Raw genomic sequence first — 25,012 nt, forward strand, 5'->3', positions numbered from 1 at the left:
ACAAGCGCAGGTGTGTGATGAAAAGGTCCAAAGCTGGAAAAGAAACTGCCTTCAAGGAGCATGCAGAGCAATTTTGAAGGTCACACAGGTCAAGCAATCATTCACGTTTCACCTAGCTGTTAATTGAAAAGACCTCCCAATATATGGGGCACTAAGGAGAATACTCGGAAGGGTATTGACTCAGTAGTGAGATAAATTAGTCCCAGATTAAAGACTGTTCTGGTCCAGCCCAATGAAACATAAAAGCAAACTGGTTTCAAGTAACTTAACTACATCCAATGATAAATTCAGAATTACACATATTAAAAGAATACAAAAAACTCCGACAAAGGAGGTAAAATTTACAATGCTCAGCATTCAATCAATAACTAATAAGCATGCAAAAGAAGTAAGAAAAGACCACCCACGAGGAAAAGAAAAAACAATCATATCAATCAAAATCACCTATAAACGGAAAAGATGGAAGAACTGGACAAGGAATTAAAATAGCTGTTATAAATATATTCCATGTATTCAAAAGTAGAAGAAAGTATAACCATGAGAGGGAGATAGGAATACATGAAAAAAAAAAGGCAAATCAAACACCTAGATATAAAAAGTACAATTTTTCAAATGAAAAGTATGCTGGAGGTGATTATGGTCAGATTAGATATTGTAGAACAAAAGATTAGTGAATTTAAGGACATCACAAAATAAAAGGGATGGAAAAAAGGCTGAGAAAATATGTACAAAACATAAGTCAGCTGTGGGACATCAAGTGGCCTACTACACACATGCATTGGAGCCCCAAGGATGGGGGTAGGGAAATGTATTTGGAAAATTAATGGTCAAAACTTTTCCAAATCTGTGAAAAATACAAACCACAAATCCAAAATCTCAAACAACTCCAGGAAGAAATATGAAGAAAACATGATAGGACATTATATCAATGTTTAAAATCAGGAATAAAAAGATAAAATAAAAGATAAAGCAGCCAAAGAAAAAAAGACATCTTACATGCATGCAGGGAAACCAAAGGTAAGACTGACAGCAGACTTGCTGCTAGAAACAATGCAAACCAGAGAGTGTGGATCAAACACAGTTAAAGTATCACAAGTGACCGCTGGGATAGCCACTACAGAAGTTCCTCAAAAAACGAAAAAAGAATGAAATTCTGCCATTTGCAACAACGTGGATGGACCTAGAGAGTACTATGCTTAGTGAAATAAGTCAGACAGAAAAAGACAACAACAGATACTCTGTGTTATCACTTACATGTGAAATCTAAAACATAAAACAAACAATTGTAGATAACAAAGGAGAAACAGACTCACAGATATAGAGAACAAACTAGTGTTTATCAATAGGCAGATGGAAGGGGAGAGGGATGAGATAGGGGTATGGGATTAAGAGACACAAACTATCAATAGTATATATAAAATAAATAAGCAACAAGGATATATTGTACAGTACAGGGAAACATAGCCATCATTTTATAATAACTTTAAATGGAGTATAATCTATAAAAATATTGAATCACTATGTTGTACACCTGAAACTAATATAATACTGTAAATCAACCATAGTACTATTATAAAAAAAAGAAATCCAAAAAAAAAAGGGGAGGGGCTTCCCTGGTGGCACAGTGGTTGAGAGTCCGCCTGCCGATGCAGGGGACACGGGTTTGTGCCCCGGTCCGGGAAGATCCCACATGCCACAGAGTGGCTGGGCCCGTGAGCCATGGCCGCTGAGCCTGTGCATCCGGAGCCTGTGCTACGCAACGGGAGAGGCCACAACAGTGAGAGGCCTGCGTACCATAAAAAAAAAAAAAGGGGGGGGAGAGAAACTGTTAAAAATGGAGGTAAAATACTTCTTTCAGCAATGCAAAAGAATTCATCACTAACAGACCAGCTCTGTGAGGAAATGTTAAAGGATGTTCTTCAGACATAAGGAAAATGATACCAGATGAAATACAGATCTAAAAAAAGAATGACAAACACCCAGGAATTCCCTGGCAATCCAGCGGTTGGGACTCTGTGTTTTCACTGCTGAGGGCATGGGTTCAATCCCTGGCCGGGGAACTAAGATCCCAAAAGCCGCAAGGCACAGCCTAAAAAATAAAGTTTAAAAGAAAGAAAAAAAGAAAAGGAATGACAAACACCAGAAATCGTTAAAAGGTAGTGAAATTGGACTTCCCTGGTGGCACAGTGGTTAAGAATCCACCCGTCAACGCAGGGGACACGGGTTCAAGCCCTGGTCCGGGAAGATCTCACATGCCGTAGAGCAACTAAGCCCATGCGCCACAACTACTGAGCCTGCACTCTAGAGCCCACGAGCCACAACTACTGAGCCTGCATGCCACAACCACTGAAGTCTGTGCGCCTAGAGCCTGTGCTCCTCAACAAGAGAAGCCACTGCAGTGAGAAGCCCACACATGGCAATGAAGAGCAGTCCCCGCTCACCGCAACTAGAGAAAGCCCGCGTGCAGCAACAAAGACCCAATGCTGCCAAAAATAAATAAATAAATAAATTCTATAAAACATTCAAAATAAAGATTAAAAAAGAAGAAGCCGGACAAACAAGAATGCACATTGTATAATTTCATTTATGCAAACTAACGAGTGGTGACAGAAACAGATCAGAAGTGGCTTGGAGATAGGATGAGACGGGTAGAGAAAAGGTACCATAAAGGTGTACCAGAAAAGTCTGGGGAGATAAACATATTCACTATCTTAATTATGGTGATAGTTTCACAGATATATACACATGTTCAAACTCATCAAATTGTGCACTTTATTGTATGTCAACTACATTGACATATATCAATGCCATATTGACACTGTCAATAACGTATGACATATTGTATACCACAAAGATTTTTTTTTTAGTTAGAAAAGAGTAATAGCGAAAGTAAATTTAAATACTTCTATTATGTTAAACACTATGAGTTTCTAATAATTTTTTAAATTATTTATTTATTTTTAGGTGCGCCAAGGGCATGTCACGCGGGATCTTAGTTCCCTGACCAGGGATTGAACCCATGTCCCCTACAGTGGAAGCGTGGCGTCTTAATCACTGGACCACCAGGGAAGTCCCCTGATAATGTCTTAATACACACTCACCCTTTATTGCTCCCCTTGGAGGATGCTAAGGAACCAACTCATTATTTTGAAAACAAAGGGAGAGAATCAAGTATTTCTCTTTCCTATATGATTAGTAATTCAGGAAAACAAAAAACTTGTTGAGGAAAAGCTCCTCTTTAGAGTGACCTGCTAGTTAATAAAAGCAGAAGGAATGATAAAATGATCACTGCAACTCCTGGTAAAGTAATGGATCTAGGCAATGACCATCAAAGGTTACTAAGCTTGAGGTGAAAAACTGATGGGTGTTGACTAGAGGCTTGATATTAAGGAACTGTTAACTTTTTCAGGTATAATAATACAGGCATGACTTGGAGATATCGCAGGTTGAGTTCCAGTCCACCACAATGAAGTGAGTCACATGAATTTTTTGGTTTCCCAGTGCATGTAAAAGTTATGTTTACACTATACTGCAGTATATTATAGGAAGTGCCCAAAAACATTATGCCTAAAAAATACAATGTATATCTTAATTTAAAAATACTTTACTGCTGGGGCTTCCCTGGCGGTCCAGTGGTTAAGACTGTGCTTCCAATGCACGGGGCACGGGTTCGGTCCCTGGTCAGGGGAACTAAAAGATCCTGCATGCTGCGCAGTGCGGCCGAAACAAAACAAAACAAAATTTTATTGCTAAAAAATGTTAACCATCACTTGAGCCTTCAGCGAGTCATAATCTTTTTCCAATATCAAAAAAAAGCAACATCACTGATTACAGATCACCATAACAAATACAATTATAATGAAAAACTTTGAAACGTGAAAACTACCAAAATGTGACATAGAGGAACGAACTGAGCGACTGCTAGAAAAATGATGCCAACACACTTGATGCAGGGCTGCCACAAACTTTCAATTTATTAAACACATACACACACACAATATCTGTGAAGCATGATAAAGCAAAGTGCAATAAAACAAGGTATGCCTGTACTACTCTGGTAAGCCTTTATCTTTCAGAGATACATACTAAAGTATTTATAAATGAAATAATTTGATGTCTGGGATTTACTTCAAAGTAATTCAGGGCATTATTTAACTTCTGTCTAAGGCAGCGGTCCCCAACCTTTTCGGCACCAGGGACCGAAGACAATTTTTCCACGGACTGGGGCAGGGGGGACAATGGTTCAGGTGGTAATGCAAGCAACGGGGAGCGGTAGGGAGTGGCAGATGAAGCTTCGCTCGCTCACTCGCTCGCTCACTCGCCCACTGCTCACCTCCTGTGTGGCCTGGTTCCTAACAGGCCACGGACCGGTATCGGTCTGCAGCCCAGGGGTTGGGGACCCCTGGTCTAAAGGATACCCTCCAACATTGCTTGTAGTACAGATCTGGTGGTGATGAATGTTTTCAGTTTTTGTATGCCTGAACACAGCTTTGTTTCACCATAGTTTTTGAAAAATATTTTTGCCAGCTACAGAATTTAAAGTTGACAGTTTCTTTCTTTGAGTAATTTAAAGATGTTTTTCTGCTGTCTTCTGGCTTGCATTATACACTATCAATGAGAAATCTGATGTCAACTTTATCTTTGTTCTTCTTTATATAACACGATTGTTTTCTCTGGATGTTCTTAAGACTTTCTCTTTATGACTGGTTATAAGTAGTTTGGCTATATGTAGTTTTCTTCATGTCTTTCGTGGCTGGAATTCACTGAGTTTCTTGGATCAGTGGGGGTTTATAGTTTTCAATAATTATGAAAAGTTTTTAGCCATTATTTCTTCAAACATTTTTTTCTCTTCCACCCTCTCCCCTCTGCTTCAGGGACCCAAACCATGTGTTAGGTTTCTTATAAGTTGCCCCATCACTCACTGATGTCTGCTCTTCCGTGTGTGCGTGCGCATGTGCATGCGTGCACATGCGTGTACTCTTCTACCTCTCTTTTTCATTTTGGATCGTTTCTAGTCTTAACCCTTGAAGTTCATTAATCTTCTCTTCCGCAATTTCCAATCTACCACTGGTCCTATCTGTGTATTTTTGTTCTGACATCGTAGTTTTTCTCTAGAAGTTCAATTTGAGTCATTTTTCTATCTTCTATGCCTCTACTTAACGTTTTGAACATAGTACAGTTACTTGACTGTTCTCCTGATTAATGATCATGTTCTCCTACTTCTTTGTACACCTGGTAACTTTGTATGGATGCCAGACACTGTCAATTTGACTTAGTTGGGTACTGGATATTTTTGTATTCCTATAAATTTTCTTGGGCGTTGTTCTGATATGTAGCTAAGTAATATGGAAACAGTTTGATCTTCTTGGATCTTGCTTTTATGATTTACTAGGTAGGTCTGAAGCAGTACTAAGTCTATGGCTAATTAATCTCCACTACTGAGGCAAGACTCTCTTGAATACCTAATGCCCCAAGTATTATTCCAGTCTGGCTAGGGGAACAGGCACTATTCTTAGCCCTATATAAGTGCCAGGCACTGTTCCCTCTAATCCATTTGGGTATTTCTCCAGCCTTGGGTAGTTTCCTCAAACATATGTGATCAGTACATGCTGAATATTCAAGGAAATCCTTTGAAGATCTCCAGTTCTCTATGTATAAAGGTCTGTCCTTCCTGGTATTCCATGCTATGAACTCCATTTGTTTTGGTGTCCCAGGACTCAGCTCTGTCTCAACTCAGGCAATCTATGGGCTCTGCCTTAGTTCCCCTTCCCTGTGTTGAAACTTGGAAACTCTCAGGCAGCAAGCTGAGGCAAGTTGTAGAGCTCACCTCATTTGTTTCCCATCTCTAGAGATTACTGTCATTGAATGCTTGATGTCTGGTTTTTTGTTTTGTTTTGTTTTTAATTGAGGTATAGCTGATTCACAATATTGTATTATTTTCAGGTGTATAGCGAAGTGATTTAAAGATAGATCGTTTTTCATTATAGGTTATTACAAGATACTGAATGTTGTTCCTTGTGTTATACAGTAAATTCTTGTTGCTTATCTATTTTATGTATAGTAGTTTGTGAACCCGATACTTCTAATTTATCCCTCCCCTACCTCCCTTTCCCCTTTGGTAACCGTAAGTTTGTTTTCTATGTCTGAGTCTATTTCTCTTTTGTATATAGATTCATTTGGATTATATTTGAGATTTCACATAAGTAATATCATATATTTGTCTTTCTTTTCTGTCTGATTTACTCCACTTAACTATGATTTTCTACAGGTCCATCCATGTTCCTGCAAATGGCAATATTTCATTCTTTTTATGGCTGAGTAATATTCCATTGTGTGTGTGTGTGTGTGTGTGTGTGCATGCGTATGTGGCCATCTGTATGTCTTCTTCAGAGAAATGTATATTTAAGTTCTGCCCATTTTTTGATTGGGGTTTTTTTGGGTTTTTTTTTGATGTTGAGCTGTATGAGCTGTTTGTATATTTTGGAAATTAAGCCCTTGTTGGTCACGTTGTTTGCAAATATTTTCTCCCATTATGTAGGCTGTCTTTTTTTGTTGTTTATGGTTTCCTTTGCCATGCAAAAGCTTATAAGTTTGATTAGGTCCCATTTATTTCTGCTTTTCTTTCTTTTGCTTTGGGAGACTGACCTAAGAAAATACTGGTATGATTTATATCAGAGAATGTTTTGTCTATGTTCTCTTCTAGGAGTTTTATGGTATCATGTCTTACATGTAAGTCTTTAAGCCATTGTGAGTTTATTTTTGTATATGGTGTGAGGGACTGTTCTAACTTCACTGATTTATCAGTACATGAGGCTGTCCAGCTTTCCCAACACCACTTGTTGAACAGAACTTCTTTTCTCCATTGTATATTCTTGCCTCCTTTGTCGAAGATTAATTTACCGTAGGTGTGTTGGTTTACTTCTGGGCTCTCTATTCTCTATTTATCCATGCCCATTTTTGTGCCAATACCACACTGCTTTGATTAGCTTTGTAGTACTGTGTAAAGTCTGGGAGGGTTATGCCTCCAGCTTTGTTTTTTTTCCTCAGGATTGCTTTGGCAATTCTGGGTCTTTTATGGTTCCATATAAATTTAAAATTTCTAGTTCTGTGAAAAATGTCATGGGTAATTTGATACGGATCTCATTAAATCTGTAGATTGCTTTGGGTAGTATGGCCATTTTAACTATACTAATTCTTCCAATCCAAGAGCATGGGATATCTTTCCATTTCATTGAATCGTCAATTATCCTTCGTCAATGTTTTATAGTTCTCAAGGTATACGTCTTTCACCTCCTTGGTCAGGTTTATTCCTAGGTTTGTTTTTTTTTTGGACACTATTTTAAAAGAGGTTGTTTTTTTACTCTCTCTTTCTGATATTGTGTTGTTAGTGCAATGAAATGCCAACAGATTTCTGTATATTAATCCTGTATTCTGCTACCTTGCCGAATTCATTTATTAGTTCTAAAAGTTTTCGTGTGGAGTTTTTAGGGTTTTCTATATAGAGTATATCATATATCATCTGCATATAACGACAGTTTTACCTCTTCCCGTCCAATCCGGATACCTTTTATTTCTTTTTCTTGTCTGACTGATGTGGCTAGGACTATATATAATGAATCCCTAGTGATATTACCAATTCAAATTTATATAACTTCTTTGATTTTACATTTCCATATTTTAAGCTAAAAGAATCCAGGTTCCTAGTATTAAATACATAAATACTTATTTGCTCTATTTATATATAAGAATATATAGTTTCAGAATAAATATCAATCCTATATGATTACAAAAAGCAGTTAAAGATTTGTTTATACTTTTTTGTCCTTACGATATATCCCAGTATAATTAATCATATTGCCATATTTTAAAGTTTATTAAATAACTCCTTTCTATGTAGTTTAACCACAACAAGCATGATACACAGTAAGCGTCCTTTAATTACTTTTATTTTTAAGGATAGCCTCCCTCATGTTGATTTAGTTTTATTTTACAATTACTTAAAACATTTACATGACTCAAAAATCAAACCTAATCACTAAAATTACATCTACTGGTAATGCAAAATTTATATTCACAGGCAGGGTCCTTAATATGGTATGATGGAATTTAAAATCAAAAACACAATACTATTTACATCACAAGGATGACAAGAAAAGAAGTTAAGAAATTACCTAAGACTACAGCTATGCAACAAGCCCACAGGATAAACAATACCGACTGGAGCAAGAGGACAACAAATATAAGATGAAGGTCTCTAGAGTAAAGAAATAGAACTGAAATTATCTGAGAGTTTAACCAAGTAGAAAATCAGACAAAAATAATTTAAAAGAACTGTAGGACAGAGAAGACAGCCAGGAATTAGAAGAAAGCCAAGCAGTTAAAAAATGAGACAATTAACCCCAGGAAAAAACAAAGTATTAAGAAAGGAAATGTAGGGCTTCCCTGGTGGCGCAGTGGTTGAGTCCGCCTGCCGATGCAGGGGACACGGGTTCGTGCCCCAGTCCGGGAAGATCCCACATGCTGCGGAGCAGCTGGGCCCATGAGCCATGGCCGCTGAGCCTGCGCGTCTGGAGCCTGTGCTCCGCAACGGGAGAGGCCACAGCAGTGAGAGGCCCGTGTACCACAAAAAAAAAAGAAACGAAATGTAACCACAGTATACTATTCAGCTCAGCAGTGAATCCTTACATATTGTAATATAACTCTACACTAGGAAGATACACAGGTGAGGGAAAGAGTGGTTTAAGAGCTTAAATCCTCACCTACTATAACAGAACATCAATAGATAATACTTTAAATTGATAAAGATAGTAACATACACATATTACTCAGAAATGTAGCAGTATAAACCACGTTGAATAGCTGAGAGGTTGAAAGTGGTTTACTTGGGAATGAGACCAAGAACACTGCTGGTTTGGTTTCAAGTATTTTAGGACTATTTAATTTTTTCAACTATGTACATGTATTATTCAGAGAAAAGTAGGTTGGTTTGTTTTCATCTGCTTCTTTGACCAGTTTAATTAAGAAATAATTGACATACATCACTATGTAAGTTCAAGGTATACAGCATGATGGTGTGATTTACGTATATTATGAAGTGACTACCACAACAGGTTCAGCTAACATCCATCTTCTCATATAGATACAATAGAAAGAAAGAAAAAAATTATTCATCTTTCCTATATATCATACACCAGTGTTAGCTACAGTCATGTTGTACATTACCTCCCTCATACTTATTTATCTTATAACTGGAAGTTTGTACCTTTGGACCACCTTCCTCCAATTCTCCCTCCCCCAATCATCCACCTCTGATAACAAGTCTGATCTCTTTTTCTATGAGTTTGGGTATTACTGTTTTTTGTTTTTAGATTCCACATATAAGCATGTGTCTTTCCCTGTCTGGCTTATCTCACTCCACATAATGCCTTCAAAGTCCATCCTTGTTGTCTCAAAAAAATAGATTTTAAAAAAGACAAAAACGGCCAAAATAATCATGATTTGTATACCATGTACAGACTACATGTTGACTGAAATTGTAAACAAGTTATTCAGTGGGAAAAGTTGGCTTGTCCACAAGTTTTATCAACTTGCTTACTTCACAAAATATTTCTTGTAACTAAAAACATCAATCAAGCCTCCATTCTTTATCACTATGGTTTTTACAAACTTCTTAGCATCATTATGTTACCTACACACATTGAGTTAGCAAGAGTCTGCTTAATTCAAAATATTTTAATAGTAAATGCAAATTTCATCTTTTTATACATAAAAAATTATTAAACTGGCTCAATCAGAATGACATCAACTAGTAAAATTTTTGCCAAAAAATAAATTTTAGTTTGGTCTGCTGGTGTCAAATAAATAAAGGTCATTTATACAGTGCTGCCTAAATAACAAATATTAAGTGCTAGTCTGCTGAAAGGAAAGCTCTAAAAGATGCAGTTATCTTTTGTGTACTTGGCAGCATCAATTCCTGTACTACCCTCGAATCTAGCTGCACAGCTGGCCTAAGCCTGTGACTTTTCCAGATAGATGACTAAGCAACTGCGGAAAGATAAACAGTACCTAAATGAATCTGTATATTACTGACGTTTACTATTTTACAAATTAGGTGTGAAACAAGTACTGCTGTGATATTAAGAAGCCTGATTTGCTTTACAGTTCTCCTTACATAACATGGCACATATGAAACAACAAAATTAAGATTTTAAATAGAGCAATATTCCAGAAACTTATCACAGAAACCTATTAAAGCCCTAGCAGTTTCAGACTCATACAATGAAGATGACAGTATTTCAACTACAAATGTTTTTAGTCAGGTAAGTGGGGCCATACTTGCGACCTGACAGAGCATCTGCCTTCAGGCAACTGAATATGAAAAACTTACTTTTTGTTTACATAAATTTTACAATGAAGTCTAATAACATGAATTCCCTGTCACCAAGAAGAAACAGTATAAAATAAACACTGTTAATGGCAGACTGTCATTACTACATCTTCAAATGCCTTTATGCCAAATATAATGTATAAGCTAGTGGTTATATTCAGACCTATACTTGTGCTTGTGTGCGTACATACATGTATTCACATTTACGTGTAAATATAAAATAATGCTGTTGTAATACCTGAAATTTACCCCCAAAATAGAAGCTAAATAAAAGCTCATGCAAAGAAAAGGTTCCACTTCGAATAAGACACAGAGATGAATAAAGATGCAACAAGAAACCAAGAGAAACTCATCCTTTTATGAATAAGTGATTGCTTTCAAAGACAGTATAGCAGAATGTTAAGAACTCGTAACTTAATTTGCTGCATTTAATATAAACTCTATTACAATATTACAAACTCATTGCCCTCCCGCCAATAGTAATAATGATAAAGTGATTCAAACATCTACAGCCCAAACAAATAAAACACTGGGGTTGTAATGCACTCCTGGACTTCAAATAATTGGATTATCTAGTGCAGTGTTACCCAAAAGAACAGTGTATGTTGAATAACTCACTATAGCTGTAAACTATTTATAACAAATTGCCTTATTTCTCAGGTATGAAGGATTCTGACTCATTCACTTGCCTTTTATGGAGCTTTCATAGTGTGGGGGTCAAATGGTCCTTCCAAGCTCAAGCATTAGCAAAAAAAGTCACCTAAGTGTTCTGCCTTTAAATTTTCTTGCCAAAAGGGATGGACCATTTGTCCTAAGCGTTTTAAGAGAAAGGTAAAGAGAAGTTGAGTCTCAGATTCCCCTGTAGACATTCTCAGGTTAAAAATGATCAAAAATCCTTGTCCTAAATGTCCTTATGAATAATACAGAATTCAGGGGTGAAAAGACTTGTTCCTTGAAATTTTGTTTAAAATACTACCTAATAAAGAAACATAAAGATAGAAAGACACAAAGCAAGTACAGCAAACTGTTGATAATTACTGAACCCAAAGGGTGGGTTTATGAGGTTCATTATCCATTCTTTATTTTTGTGCATGTTTATAAACTTTCAGATTAAAATTCAGAATGAAAAGCAATGTTCTGTTGGTCACTTGAGAATTCATTAATAAACACATAAAATCCTAAAGAAGTTGGAGCTCTAGAAAAATAAAACAAATAGGCCAAAATTTTTTTTTTTTTTTTTGCGGTACGCGGGCCTCTCACTGTTGTGGCCTCTCCCGTTGCGGAGCACAGGCTCCGGACGCACAGGCTCAGAGGCCATGGCTCACGGGCCCAGCCACTCCGCGGCATGTGGGATCTTCCCAGACCGGGGCACGAACCCGTGTCCCCTGCGTAGGCAGGCGGACTCTCAACCACTGTGCCACCAGGGAAGCCCCAAAATATTAAATAGTAGTTGGGAACATGAGAACCTGAGAGATTTCTTCATTCTTGTATTCTGCTTTTCATTACCTCCACTCCCCTACCCCTAAAACATGTTGATTTTATAGTTGGGAGGGGGATATACACCACACAAACATATATATTAAACATTGTTAAAATTAAAATACAGGACAGTGCTGTCAGGATTAAAAAGAAACATTAAGTTCTTTAAGAGAAATTAATTAAGGGTAAAGGACTTACCTGCTCTTCTCTTTTCTGCTTACGTAACTGCAGTCCTTCTTCCTCTCTCCTTCTGCGCATCTCATCAGGATTCAGGGACTTATTTTTGTAACTTTTCAGGCGAAAGTTCTCTCTTCCTGGGGTAGTCATGACTTCTACAAAAATAAGAGGGAGGGAGGGAACAGATGAGCTCAGCTGACTATAAAGAGCTCTGTTACTTCAATAGCTCAATCTTTTAAACATATACATGCTCAGACCCACCCCACAGGAATGTCAAATGGTTACTTTAACAGCTTTATTAAAGTGTACAATTCAGTGTCTTTTAGTATATTCACAATTATGTGCAAATCAACACCACTGTAAATTTTTAAACATTTTCACCACCTCAAAAAGCTATCGCTCCTATTCGGGATATTTCATGTGAATAGAATACGTGTGATCTTCTGTGCCTGGCTTCTTCAACTAAGCACAGTATTTTCAAAGTTCATCCATGTTGCAGCATATATTAGTACTTTATTCCTTTTTTTGGCTGAATAATATCATCCCATTGTATGGAGATACTCCATTATATTTATCCACTCATCAAATGATGGACATTTGGGTTCTTTCCACTTTTGGGCTATTGTGACTAGTGCTTCCATAAACACTTGTCGACAAGTTTTTATGCAGACTTATGTTTTCATTTCTCTTGGATATATGCCTATACACTCTGTTTAATCATTTCAGGAGCTGCCAGACTATTTTTCCAAAGTGGCTGCACCATGTTACATTCCTATCAGCAGTATACAAGTGTTGCCAATTTTTCCATATCCTCACCAACACCTGCTATCACAACTTTTTAAAACTGAAATACAGCTGATTTACAATATTGTATTAGTTTCAGGTGTAGAGCAATGTATCACAACCTTTTGATTCTAGTCATTCTAGTGGGATAGATGTCTTTTAACATATTTATTTACCAACTACATATCCTCGATAAAAAATGTTTATTCAGATTCTTTGCCCATTTTAAAATTGTGTTATCTTTTTACCATTGAGCTGTTAAGAGTTCTTTAGATAGAAGTCCCTGTCAGATACATTTGTTAATATTTTCTTCCATTTTATAGGTTGTCTTTTCACTTTCTTGATGGTCAAATCTACTGTTAAAACCCTCTCATGAATTTTGAAGCACCAAAAGTTTTTAATTTTGATGGAATCCAAATTAATCAATTTCTTTTTCTGTTGCTCAATGCTTTTAGTGCCATACTTAGGGATTCTTAACCCTCAGTTTCCTTCTAAGAGTTCAAGAGTTTTATCTCTTACATCTAGGTTTGTCATCCATTTTGGGTAATTTTTCTATGTGGTTTGAGGTAAATGTCCAACTTCATTATTTTGCATGTGGCTACCAGTTGTTCCAGCACTACCGAAAAAACTATTCTTTATTGTACAGTCTTGACACTCTTGTTGAAAATCAGTCAATCACATATTTATAGTTTTATTTCTCAACTTTCGATTCTATTCCCTTGATCCATAAATGTATCCTTGTGCCAATTCCACACAATCGTATCTTTTTTGTAGTAAGTTTTAAAATCAGGAAGTATGAGTCCTATTTTATTCTTTTTCAAGATTGTTTTGACTCACCTTGATACACTGCTATTCCATGTGAATTTTAGAATCAGTTTGTCAATTCCTACAAAGAAGTCAGCTGGGATTCCAATATGAACTGCACTGAATCTGTAGATCAGTTTGGGGAGTATTGCCACCTTAAATGTTAAATCTTCCAACCCATGAACGCAATTTTTTTTTTACTTAGATCTTTAATTTCTTTCAACAATGTTTTGTAGTTTGCAGAGTGTTCTACAATTCTTTTGTTAAATTTACTCCTAAGTTTTTTGTTGTTTTTTTTTTTTTGCGGTACGCAGGCCTCTCACTGTTGTGGCCTCTCCCGTTGTGGAGCACAGGTTCCAGATGCGCAGGCTCAGCGGCCACGGCTCACGGGCCCAGGCATGTGGGATCTTTCCGGACCGGGGCACGAACCCATGTCCCCTGCATCAGCAGGCGGGCTCTCAACCGCTGCGCCACCAGAGAAGCCCCTAAGTATTTTTTAATGCTATTGTAAATGGAATTATTTTCTTAATTTCACTTTTGGATTGTTCATGACAAATCCATATAAATACAATCGATTTTTATACATTGATTTTTGTATCCTGCAACCTTGCTGAACTGAACTTGTTTATTAATGATATTTTATTAGTGCATTCTTTAGGATTTTCTACATACAAGATCATGTCGTCTGCCAGAGATAGTTTTTGTTTGTTTGTTTTTTTAAGAAGATGTTGGGGGTAGGAGTTTAGTAATTTATTTATTTATTTTTGCTGTGTTGGGTCTTAGTTCTGTGCGAGGGCTTTCTCTAGTTGTGGCAAGCGGGGACCACTCTTCATCGCAGTGCGCGGGCCTCTCACTATCGTGGCCTCTCCCGTTGCGGAGCACAGGCTCCAGACGCGCAGGCTCAGTAGTTGTGGCTCACGGGCCTAGCCGCTCCACGGCATATGGGATCCTCCCAGACCAGGGCTCGAACCCGTGTCCCCTGCATTAGCAGGCAGACTCCCAACCACTGTGCCACCAGGGAAGCCCTGCCAGAGATAGTTTTGCTTCTTTCAAAACTAGTAAACTTTTTTGTTTTAAAGTCTAATTTTTCTGATATTAGTATAGCCACTCCAGCTTCCTTGTGGTTGCTACTTGTTTATCTTTTCCCATCCTTATACTTTCAGTGTATTTGTATCTTTAAACTTAAAGTATGTCTCAGGGAATTCCCTGGCAGTCCAGTGGTTAGGACTCTGCGCTTCCACTGCAGGGGGCACGGGTTCAATCTCCGGTCAGGGAACTAAGATCCCACATTGTGACGCGGCCAACCATAAATAAATAAATAAAGTATGTCTCTTATAGAGAGCATATAGTTGGATTCAGCCTCACAATTTCTGCCTTTTTAATTAGACTGTTTAATTAATTCATATTTAGTGTTATTATTGATATAGTTGGAGTGATGACTGCTTTTCCATTTTTCATTTTCTGTCTCATGTCTTTCATTCCTTTATTACTCTTTTACTGCTTTCTTTTGCATTGATTTTCTAATGAAGCACTTAAATTTCTTTAGTGATTTTTTTTCACTGTATTTTTTTAGTTTTTTTCCCCCAGTAGTTGCTCAAGGGCTTACCATACCCTTTCACTTAGAATCAGCTTCAGACTTACACTAGCTTAATTCCAATGAGATACAGAACTGTTATGCTATATAATTCTATTCCCTTCCCCCCATTTTATCATATTGTTGTTATACATGTTAATGTTACAAATCCAACAACACAGTTATAATTATTACTTTATCATCTACAGTTACTTCCTTAGCTTAAGATAGTTTTGCTCCCACTCACCTCCTGAGCTGTTATTAGCAGATACATTTCAAATACATTACATTTCTATAGGCCCAAGAATTCATTATGGCAAGTCCCCTACACACAAATTTTCAAGTTGCAAACTTTCAAAGATGTGAACATGCGTTCGCATGTCTAATCATGTAAGCTAGTTAATGTGTCTGGTGTAAATTGTCATGTGTATGCATCCTCTACAAGTGGTTGTGCTTTTGTGTACTTTACTGTACAGTACTGCATACAGTACAGTAGTAGGGTATCTTTATTTCAAGCCCAGGATGTCCAGAAGCAAGCATAAAAGCAGCAGTGATGTAGCTGGTACCGCTAAGAAGCGCCAAGCAATAACAATGGAAACAAAAGTAAAAATATTGAGAGAGTGGAGCAACAAGAGGAAGAAAAAGTAACTGAAGAACTGAAGAGATTCATGATGCAGGAAACGGCAAGGGCATTTTCTTTATTTGAGGAGGCAGTTAGTTTTTGAGGCACATCACCCAAATGTAGAACAGTACACGAAGGTTGCAGCAGCTGTTCAGAATGCAATCCAGTGCTACCATGTCACCTATGATGAGAAAAAAAAGAGCTACCCAGACATCACTGGGTCGTTTTTTCAAGAGGGAAGATAGAATTGAATCCAGCAAGGAATCAGAACTTGTGCCATCAACGTCAGGTGTGAGTGAAATTGCAGCTTGCCCTCCTTCCCCTATTGCTGATGATCCTTCAGCTCTACCATTTCCCATCTCCTCTCCCTCCTCCAGTCAGTAACTCTTCTTGCCTGTTCACTCAATGCCAGCCCCTGTGTGCCAGCTGTGGTATTGTGCTACGGTACTTTTCAAGGTACTGCACTGTAAGATTAAAAATGTTTTCTTTTTTTGTTTTTTTATGTATTACTTGTGTGAAAAGTATTATAAGCCTATTACAGTACAGTACTATATAGCTGATTGTTAGTTGGGTACCTAGGCTAACTTTGTTGGACCGATGAACAAACTGGACTTACGAACATGCTCTTGGAACAGAACTCATTCGTATGTAGGGAACTTACTGTATATACATTATTTTACACAACTGCTTTTTAAATCAGTTTTAAGAAAAAAGGAGAAAAATATATGTGGTTATACACTCTCTTTTAAAATTACATCATTACCTTTACTGATGCTCTTTGTTCATGCGGATTGAAATTACCATCTGCGGTCACTTGCTTTCAGCCTAAAGAACTTCCCTTAGCCATCTTGCAAGGCAAGTCTGCTAGTAACAAAGTCTCTCAGTTTTTGTTATCTGCAAAGTATTTTACCTTCATTTTTAAAGGACAGCTTTGCTGGATATAAAAAAATTGGGGTTAACAGTATTCGTCTCTGAGTTCTTGGAATATATTGGGCTGGCCAAAAGGTTCATTGTTTTTTTCCGTATGCTGGCTCTAGTAGCGCTTAGTTGTCTTTAACTTCATTCGAAACAATTTTGTTAAGATTATATTGTGACAGCTGTCATATCAGCGTGCATAAAACTTATCAAAGTTGGTGAATTTTTGTGTAGCCATTTTAATACTGAAGATGGAGGAAAAAAAAGCAACATTTTCAGCATATTATGCTTTATTATTTCAAGAAAGGTAAAAACGCAACTGAAACGCAAAAAAACGATTTGTGCAGTGTATGGAGAAGGTGCTGTGACTGATCGAACGTGTCAAAAGTGGTTTGTGAAGTTTCGTGCTGGAGATTTCTTGCTGGATGATGCTCCACAGTCAGGTAGACCAGTTGAAGTTGAGATCAAAACAAGACACTAATTGACAACAATCAACATTATACCACACGGGAGACAGCCGACATACTCAAAATATCCAAATCAAGTGTTAAAAATCATTTGCACCAGCTTGGTTGTTAATTGCTTTGATGTTTGGGTTCCAATAAGTTAAGCGAAGAAAACCTTCTTGACAGTATTTCTGCATGTGATTCTCTGCTTAAACGTAACGAAAACATACTATTTTAAAACAAATTGTGACAGGTGATGAAAAGTGGATATTTACAATAATGTGGAATGGACGAGATCATGGGGCAAGCGAAATGAACCACCAACAACCACACCAAAGGCCAGTCTTCATCCAAAGAAGCTGATGTTACGTATATGGTGGGACTGGAAGGGAGTCCTCTATTATGAGCTTCTTCCAGAAAACCAAATGATTAATTCCAACAAGTACTGCTCCCAGTTAGACCAACTGAAAGCAGCACTTGATGAAAAGCATCCAGAATTAGTTAACAGAAAACTCATAATCTTCTATCAGGATAATGCAAGACCACATGTTTCTTTGATGACCAGGCAAAAAATGTTACAGCTTGGCTGGGAAGTTTTGATTCATCTGCTGTATTCACCAGACACTGCACCTTCGGATTTCCATTTATTTTCGTCTTTACAAAACTGTCTTAATGGAAAAAATTTCAATCCCTGGAAGACTGTAAAAGGCACCTGGAACAGTTCTTTGCTCAAAAAGGTAAAAAGTTTTAGGAAGATGGAATTATGAAGTTGCCTGAAAAATGGGAGAAGGTAGTGGAACAAAACGGTGCATACGTTGTTCAATAAAGCTCTTGGTAAAAATGAAAAAATGTGTCCTTTATTTTTACTTAAAAACAGAAGGAACTTTTTGGCCAACACAATATCATTCTACCACCTTCTGGACTCCATTGTTTCTGATGAGAAGTCGGCTGTAAGTAATCGGCTGTTTCTCTCTTGCTGCTCTGAAGATTCTCTCCTTGTCTTTGATTTTCAACATTTTCACACTGATATGTCCATTTGCAGATTTTCTTACATTAATCCTACTTGAAGTTCTTTGGGCTCTTTGGATGTATATGTAGGTCAGTGTTTTTCAATAAATTTGAGAAATTTTCAGCCATTATCTCCTTGAATACTTTTTCCGCTTTTCTTCTCCCCTCTTCCTCTAGTACTCTCATGTATACTGTGGTACACTTAATTAAGCTGTGACAAAGCGAGAGAGAGGCATGGACATATATACACTACCAAACGTAAGGTAGATAGCTAGTGGGAAGCAGCCGCATAGCACAGGGAGATCAGCTCGGTGCTTTGTGACTGCCTGGAGGGCTGGGATAGGGAGGGTGGGAGGGAGGGAGACGCAAGACATAAGAGATATGGGAACACATGTATATGTATAACTGATTCACTCTGTTATAAAGCAGAAACTAACACACCATTGTAAAGCAATTATACTCCAATAAAGATGTAAAAAAAAAAAGGTTACCACACATTTCTCTGAAGCTCTTTTCAATTTTATTCATTTTTTTCTCTCCCTTCCTTGGATTTCTATCAATCTATTGGCAAGTTTGCTAATTCATTCTTCCACCAGTTCAAATCTACTATTGAGCCCCTATAACTAATTTTTCATTAGTTATGTTACTTTTCAACTCCAGAATTTCCATTTGGTTCTTCTTTAGAATTTCTGTCTCTTGATTGTCTCTATTTGATATTAGTTGTCATCATACCTTCCTTTACTTCTTTAATGAAGGTTTCCTTTGGTTCTTTGAACATATTCATAATGGGTACTTCAAAGTCTATGTCTGTTAAATCCAACATCTGTTCTCTTTCACAGGCAGTTTCTGTTGTCTGCTTTTTCCAGTGTATTAGCCATACTTCCCTGGGTTTTGTTTTTGTTTGCACATCTTTTGCCTTTTTATTGGGAACTCAACATCTTATATAATACTCTGTAGCAACTCTAGGTATACTCCCCCACCCATGAGGTTTTATATTTTTATTTGCTTGTTTGTTTAGTAACTTGCTGTTTTATTTTAAAGAAGTCTACTATCCCACCCCACACCCAGCCCCCTGCACTGTTAAGCCTCTGATGCTGGTCCTCAGGGGGACATAACCTGGATATGCCCACAGTCATCTTGCCATACAGTAATCTTTCAGGACTCACTTTCCCTGACTACTCCCAGCTATTAACCTCCACTAACTGCCAGTTGATTGCTCTACTGATTTAAACGACAGCTTCAGGCATAAATTGCTCTGCAGAGGAATCCAATCAAATTCAGGCTCCTTAGAAGGAGCAGTTTCAGGTCAGTGTTTGACATTAACTCTGTCCCCAGGAAGCCTCCTTCCAGCTGTCTCTTATCCCAGTTCTTGCTGCAAGCCCAATGGCCTGCAGTTTAGCCTGGATCTTTTTGAATCTACAAATCTCCCAAGTGCCTTTCACCACAATCTCCACTGTTTCTGAAAGTAGCCTTAGGTTTGAACTTCTCCAGCTCTACTGCAAATGAAGTCAGTGCCTTGAGGAAGAGATTAGGAACTGTTTCATGACTTGCTTCTCACCCCTGCCCCCAAGCAAAATCTCTGAACCAGGGCTCTCAAGATGAAGGTGTGGACAACAGCACACTCTTCTGAGTGACAACACATTTAGCAACTGAGTATTTTGTGGGGGATAGGTAGCAACCTGAGGTCTTCTCAGCTTGTCTCTCCTGACATGGAGCTACCATCTTATAAGACAGGGAAAAGGTGATCTGTTCTCTAGTATGCTCAGCAACTCTGTTACCAAGGTAGAGCCTCTGTTCCACAAGTGGCGACTGGACAGTAGCCCCTTACCTCTCCAACACATTTTCCCAAAACTTAGCCATAACAGCAGGCAGCTGGGGGCAGGATGAGAAATCCTGATCCTGCTTCTCCCGGAAAGAAAACCTTTGCTCCAACAGGAAGCTCTGCATTTACTGTATACCCTAGGACCATTTCCAAAGCTCTAAATAGCTGTTTCTTAATAGTTTTCCTCAGTTATACTAGGGAGCAGATCTGCAGGGCTCTTACGCTATCAGGCTGGAAGTCAAAGAAATAGTTATTTTTAAGAAGATGACTTTGATGCAAGCCTGGTTTGAGAATCATTGATTTATACTGTGCTGTGTCACATCACCTATTTTACCTGAATCTCTTAAAAACAAACAAACAAAAAACCTACAGGGCAAGAATTATTATTCTCATAGGTAAGGGTTCAGGAGGCTCACAGATAATTAAGGTTAAATGAGGTCATAAGGATGGGGCCCTAATCCAATAGGACTGGTGTCCTTATCAGAGGAAGAGACACCAGAGATCTCTATCTACACCCACTGCCCCCCACCGCCCCACCGCCATGTGCTCAGAGAAAAAGCCATGTGAGGAAACAGAAGGTGGTCATGTGCAGGTCAGGAAGAGAGGCCTCACCGGAAGCCAACCCTGCTGGAACCTTGATCTTGGACTTCAAGCCTCCAGAACCATGAGAAAATGAACATCTGTTGTTTAAATCACCCAGTCTGTGGTACTTTTTAATGGCAGCTCAAGCAGACTAATACATATACCCAGTGGTATTTTGTCAGATTGGACTGAAAGATTGGTGCAATGCAGATGCAAATTTGCAAATAATTCTGAAGGAATCATAACTAATGGTGCTGAGAAATGACACAGAGAAGAGTTGGATTCCTGAGGCAGGCAGCATTTTGGTTCTGAAATACCACAATATAGCATAACAGCAACAGTGTTGCAATGAAGTTTCAGGTTAAAGGTATAGTAGTATAGTAACAGGGCAAGACCTGGATAAAGTTTAATAAGACCAAAACCAATCAGACTTAAATAATTGGAAGCCTAGATTCAACATGGAGCTGGAAGGGCAAGCAGTTAAGGAAAGGCAATGTTGGGAACATAGTACACATATACAGAGAGAAGAAATGATAAAGCAAATGGAGCAAAAGGTAAAATGAACAATTGGGGAATGTGGATGAAAGGTAAACAGGAGGGCTTTGTACATTTCTTCTGTAAGCTTTAAATTATTTCAAAAAATTTTTTAAGCTACAAAAAGTCTAGAAGGAAAGAAATGGTCACACAAAAATTAATTATTCATTTGCTTTTTATTAAATTGATGTAAGAAGCAAGTCCAGAGAAGATGTCTGGCCTTGAAGCCTGATTTTCAAATTTACTTCTTAGCACCAAGATGTAGGGAAGGTACTAAACTTCTGTGAATCTTGGTTTCCCTTATTTGCACTATGGAGATAATACCTTATAAGGTAAAGAGAAATAACATATGAAAGCATACTTCCACTGTCTGGCCCATATATAGATCATACCTGATATTTGTGTAGTGAAGACATGGCTATAAATAGCTCTAAAGGTTCAAAAAAAGATCCTGTCTGACAAAACTGATCAGGGGTGGCTTCATAGAGAAGATGGTGTTTCAGCTAGGTTGTGAGGGATAGATAGGAATCATCAGTTGAGGCTAAAAGAGAAAGACCCACGAAACAGGGAAGAGTACAAAATAAAGGCACAGATGTTAGAAAGAACACCTGATGAGAACAGTAGTAAGTCATGTTTGATTAGAGAAACTGTTCTTTAAAAGAGGAAGGTAACAAGAGAAATGCAAAGGCCTCTTGGTTTTCTTTTTCTTTCTTGTTTGGTTAGATTTCAGTATCCAAGAAATCACAAATGACTCCAGCATTCTAATAATTTCTACCTACCATTCATACAGTGCACTTGTGCCTTTGAATTTCAAAACATTTCAACAAAAAAGGAAATGCAAACAGTATGGAAGGGTATAAAAAGAAAAATGAAAGTGTACCTCCCCCATTGTTTCTAAAGGTAACCACCATCAAGTTCTCTGTATATCCTTTCAAGAAGTGGTTATACAAGCACATACACACCCTTTTGGTTATTACTGTATACTGACAGAACAATTCTATACACAGTTCTGCACTTTGATTCAACTTTTGACAACTTTCCATACCAATGCCTACAAAGCCTTATCATTTTTAACAATATAGTAATTAATTGTTGTAGCATAATAACTAGACCCTACACATAACTGACAATTAAGCTTGACTCCAATTTTCTGTCAAAAATAATGCTGTAACCAATATTCTTTTTCATATATTTGTACATATTTTGCAATTGTATCCATGAATGAATTCTAAACAGTGGAACCTCAAGGTCAAAAATATGTTCACTTCTGATTTACTTTGTTATAAAGCGGAAACTAATGCACCATTGTAAAGCAATTATACCCCAATAAAGATGTTTAAAAAAAATATGTTCACTTAAAATTTTGATATTGTCAAAAAGTTCCCTCTAAAATATTGCACCAATGTACCAGTGAATATGAGTGTTAACAGTTCCCCATCACCATCACTAACCCACGACTGAATCAAAATTTTTGACATTTGACAATGTGATATGTGAAAAAAATGCTTGCAATGAACACTATTTTCATAATACTCTTAGTTATATGCTTCTTTCATTTTCACTCATAAGTTTTTCAGAGGCGTGGTGATGTGATGGCATCAGTCTGGTGCCTAATGGGATGTTTGCTGTGTATTCCTGTGTTTTAAAATTGTTTTTATTTCTAATGCAGTAATTTTGCAGATACACAATAACATAAAGGTTTTTCAGGGTCCTCAATAAATGTAAAGTTCTGAGACCAAAAGAAAATGAGAACCCTTGGTCCAGATAATCCTTTCAGTCTTAAGAGGGGGGAAAAAGAAAACCTTTGATATTCAGATAGCATTCAATTCACAGATTAAGGAAACATCTTTACAATACTCTATCTTCTTGGTCAGAAATTAAATACGTATTTCCATTTATCTCTTTTGTTACAATGATAAATGTGATGCTTCCTTCCACTATATTCTAACTGGCTACTGTTTGTTTATAGGAAAATTATTCATTACTATATGCTAATTTTTTAAAGCCAGCCACTGAATTAAATCAACTACTGAATTCTGTTTCTGATACTTTAGCTGACACTCTTTATACTGGGGATTTTTCAAAGGGTCATGTTTACTGGGGTATAATTTACATAGAGTAAAATTTGCCATTTAAGTAAATATCACAACAATTAAGATAGACATTTTCCTCACTACAAAAAATTCTGTCAGGTCCCTTTCTAGTAAATCCACTTGCCCCAATCCCAGGCAATCGGTCCCTATAATTTTGCATTCTCCAGAATGTCAAACAAATGGAGCCATACAACAGGTAGCTTTCTGTGTGTGGCTTCTTTTACTCAGTATTAACTAATTTGAGAGTCCTCCATACTGTTGCATTTATCAGTAATTGATTCCTTTCATTGCTGAATTGTATTCCATTGTATTCCACAATTTGTTTATCTATTTACCAGATGATGGACATCTAGTTTGCAGTTTTGGGTGATTATGAATAAGCTACTATAAACATTCACATATGGCATTTGTTTAGATAAATGATTTCATTTTTCTTGGGTAAAAACCTAAGAGTGAAACTGCTGGGTCATATAGTAAGTACATGTTTAACTTTACAAGAAATTGTCCAACTGTTTTCCAAAGTGGCTGTAACATCATGCATTCCTATCACCAATTTATTATAGCTCCAGTCGTGTCACAGTATTGAGATATATATATATTTTTAAATCACATCTAAGTACCACCCATCCATATCTATTTTATTGAAGTTTTAAAAACCTGAAATGTGTGTTGAATTAGATCAAATGCCTTTTGGCAGTTATTAAAACGGTCAATGTTTATCCCCTTTGACATATTAAATATGGTGATATATTTAATACACTTTTTTTTTTTTTCCGGTATGCGGGCCTCTCGCTGTTGTGGCCTCTCCTGTTGCGGAGCACAGGCTCCAGACACGCAGGCTCAGTGGCCATGGCTCATGGGCCCAGCCGCTCCGCGGCATGTGGGATCTTCCTGGACCGGGGCACGAACCCGTGTCCCCTGCATCAGCAGGCGGACTCTCAACCACTGTGCCACCAGGGAAGCCCCAATACACTTCTTAATAGTCAATGATTTTTGACTCTTGGAATAAACACACTTGGTCACAGTGTATCATTCTTTTTAATTCTATCTGTTATCTTTTTTTTACACTAATTTAAATTTTATTTAATTAACATACATTAAAATTGACTTGTTTTGTATACAGTTCTATAAATTTAACACATGTATAAATTTGTTCAGCCATCACCACAACCAAGATACAACTTGGTTCCATCACCTCAGAAAACTCCCTTGTGATATAATTTTGTAGTCACACTCTCCCCAACCTTTAACTCCCAGCAACCATGGATCTTTTTTCCATCACTACAGCTTTGTCTTTTTGAGATCATCATACTAATGGAATCATACACTATATAACTTTTTGAGACTGACTTCTTTCCCTCAGAAAAATGCCAAGTTGTCTCATGTTAATAATCTATTCCCTTTTATTGCAAAATAGTTTTCTATTGTAGAGATGGACCTCAGTTTGTTGATCACATTAGGTTACTCCCTTTTTTAGGAGATCATAAGTAGAGAAGATATAAACATTGACGTCCAGGTTGCTGTATGAAGATGAATTATCATAGCCTAAGCAGGAGTGGCATGCCTGAGCCATATGGCAAATATATGTTTTAAACTGATTTTTTTAAAATACCTGCCAAATTGTTTTCAGATTGTCTATACTCTTTTGCATTTCTACCAGTAATGCATGGGATTTCCAGTCTCTCTGCATCCTCAGCAGCATTTGATATTTTTATTTTAGCCATTCTAACAGCTTGTATAATGGTATCTTGCGGCTTTAATTTCCATTTCGCTGACGGCTAATGATG

General features: G+C 37.5%; 1 protein-coding gene across 2 annotated transcripts in view; it reads right to left on the reverse strand.

The window, feature by feature from the left end:
- KPNA1 (karyopherin subunit alpha 1) overlaps positions 1-25,012 on the reverse strand; it is a 73,256-nt gene that overhangs the window by 35,024 nt on the left and 13,220 nt on the right. The window contains exon 2 of one of the 2 annotated variants that reach the window (XM_022567104.3): positions 12,065-12,198. In XM_022567104.3, the coding sequence (XP_022422812.2) occupies positions 12,065-12,193 (129 nt within the window). In that variant the 5' untranslated portion in view covers positions 12,194-12,198. The other variant, XM_089910585.1, reaches the window with a different exon arrangement.

Source organism: Delphinapterus leucas, chromosome 4 (genome assembly GCF_059928025.1).
Source record: "Delphinapterus leucas isolate spDelLeu-1000000601 "Yukka" chromosome 4, BTC_Dleu_Yukka2, whole genome shotgun sequence".
In the NCBI taxonomy this organism is placed as follows: Eukaryota; Metazoa; Chordata; class Mammalia; order Artiodactyla; family Monodontidae; genus Delphinapterus; species Delphinapterus leucas.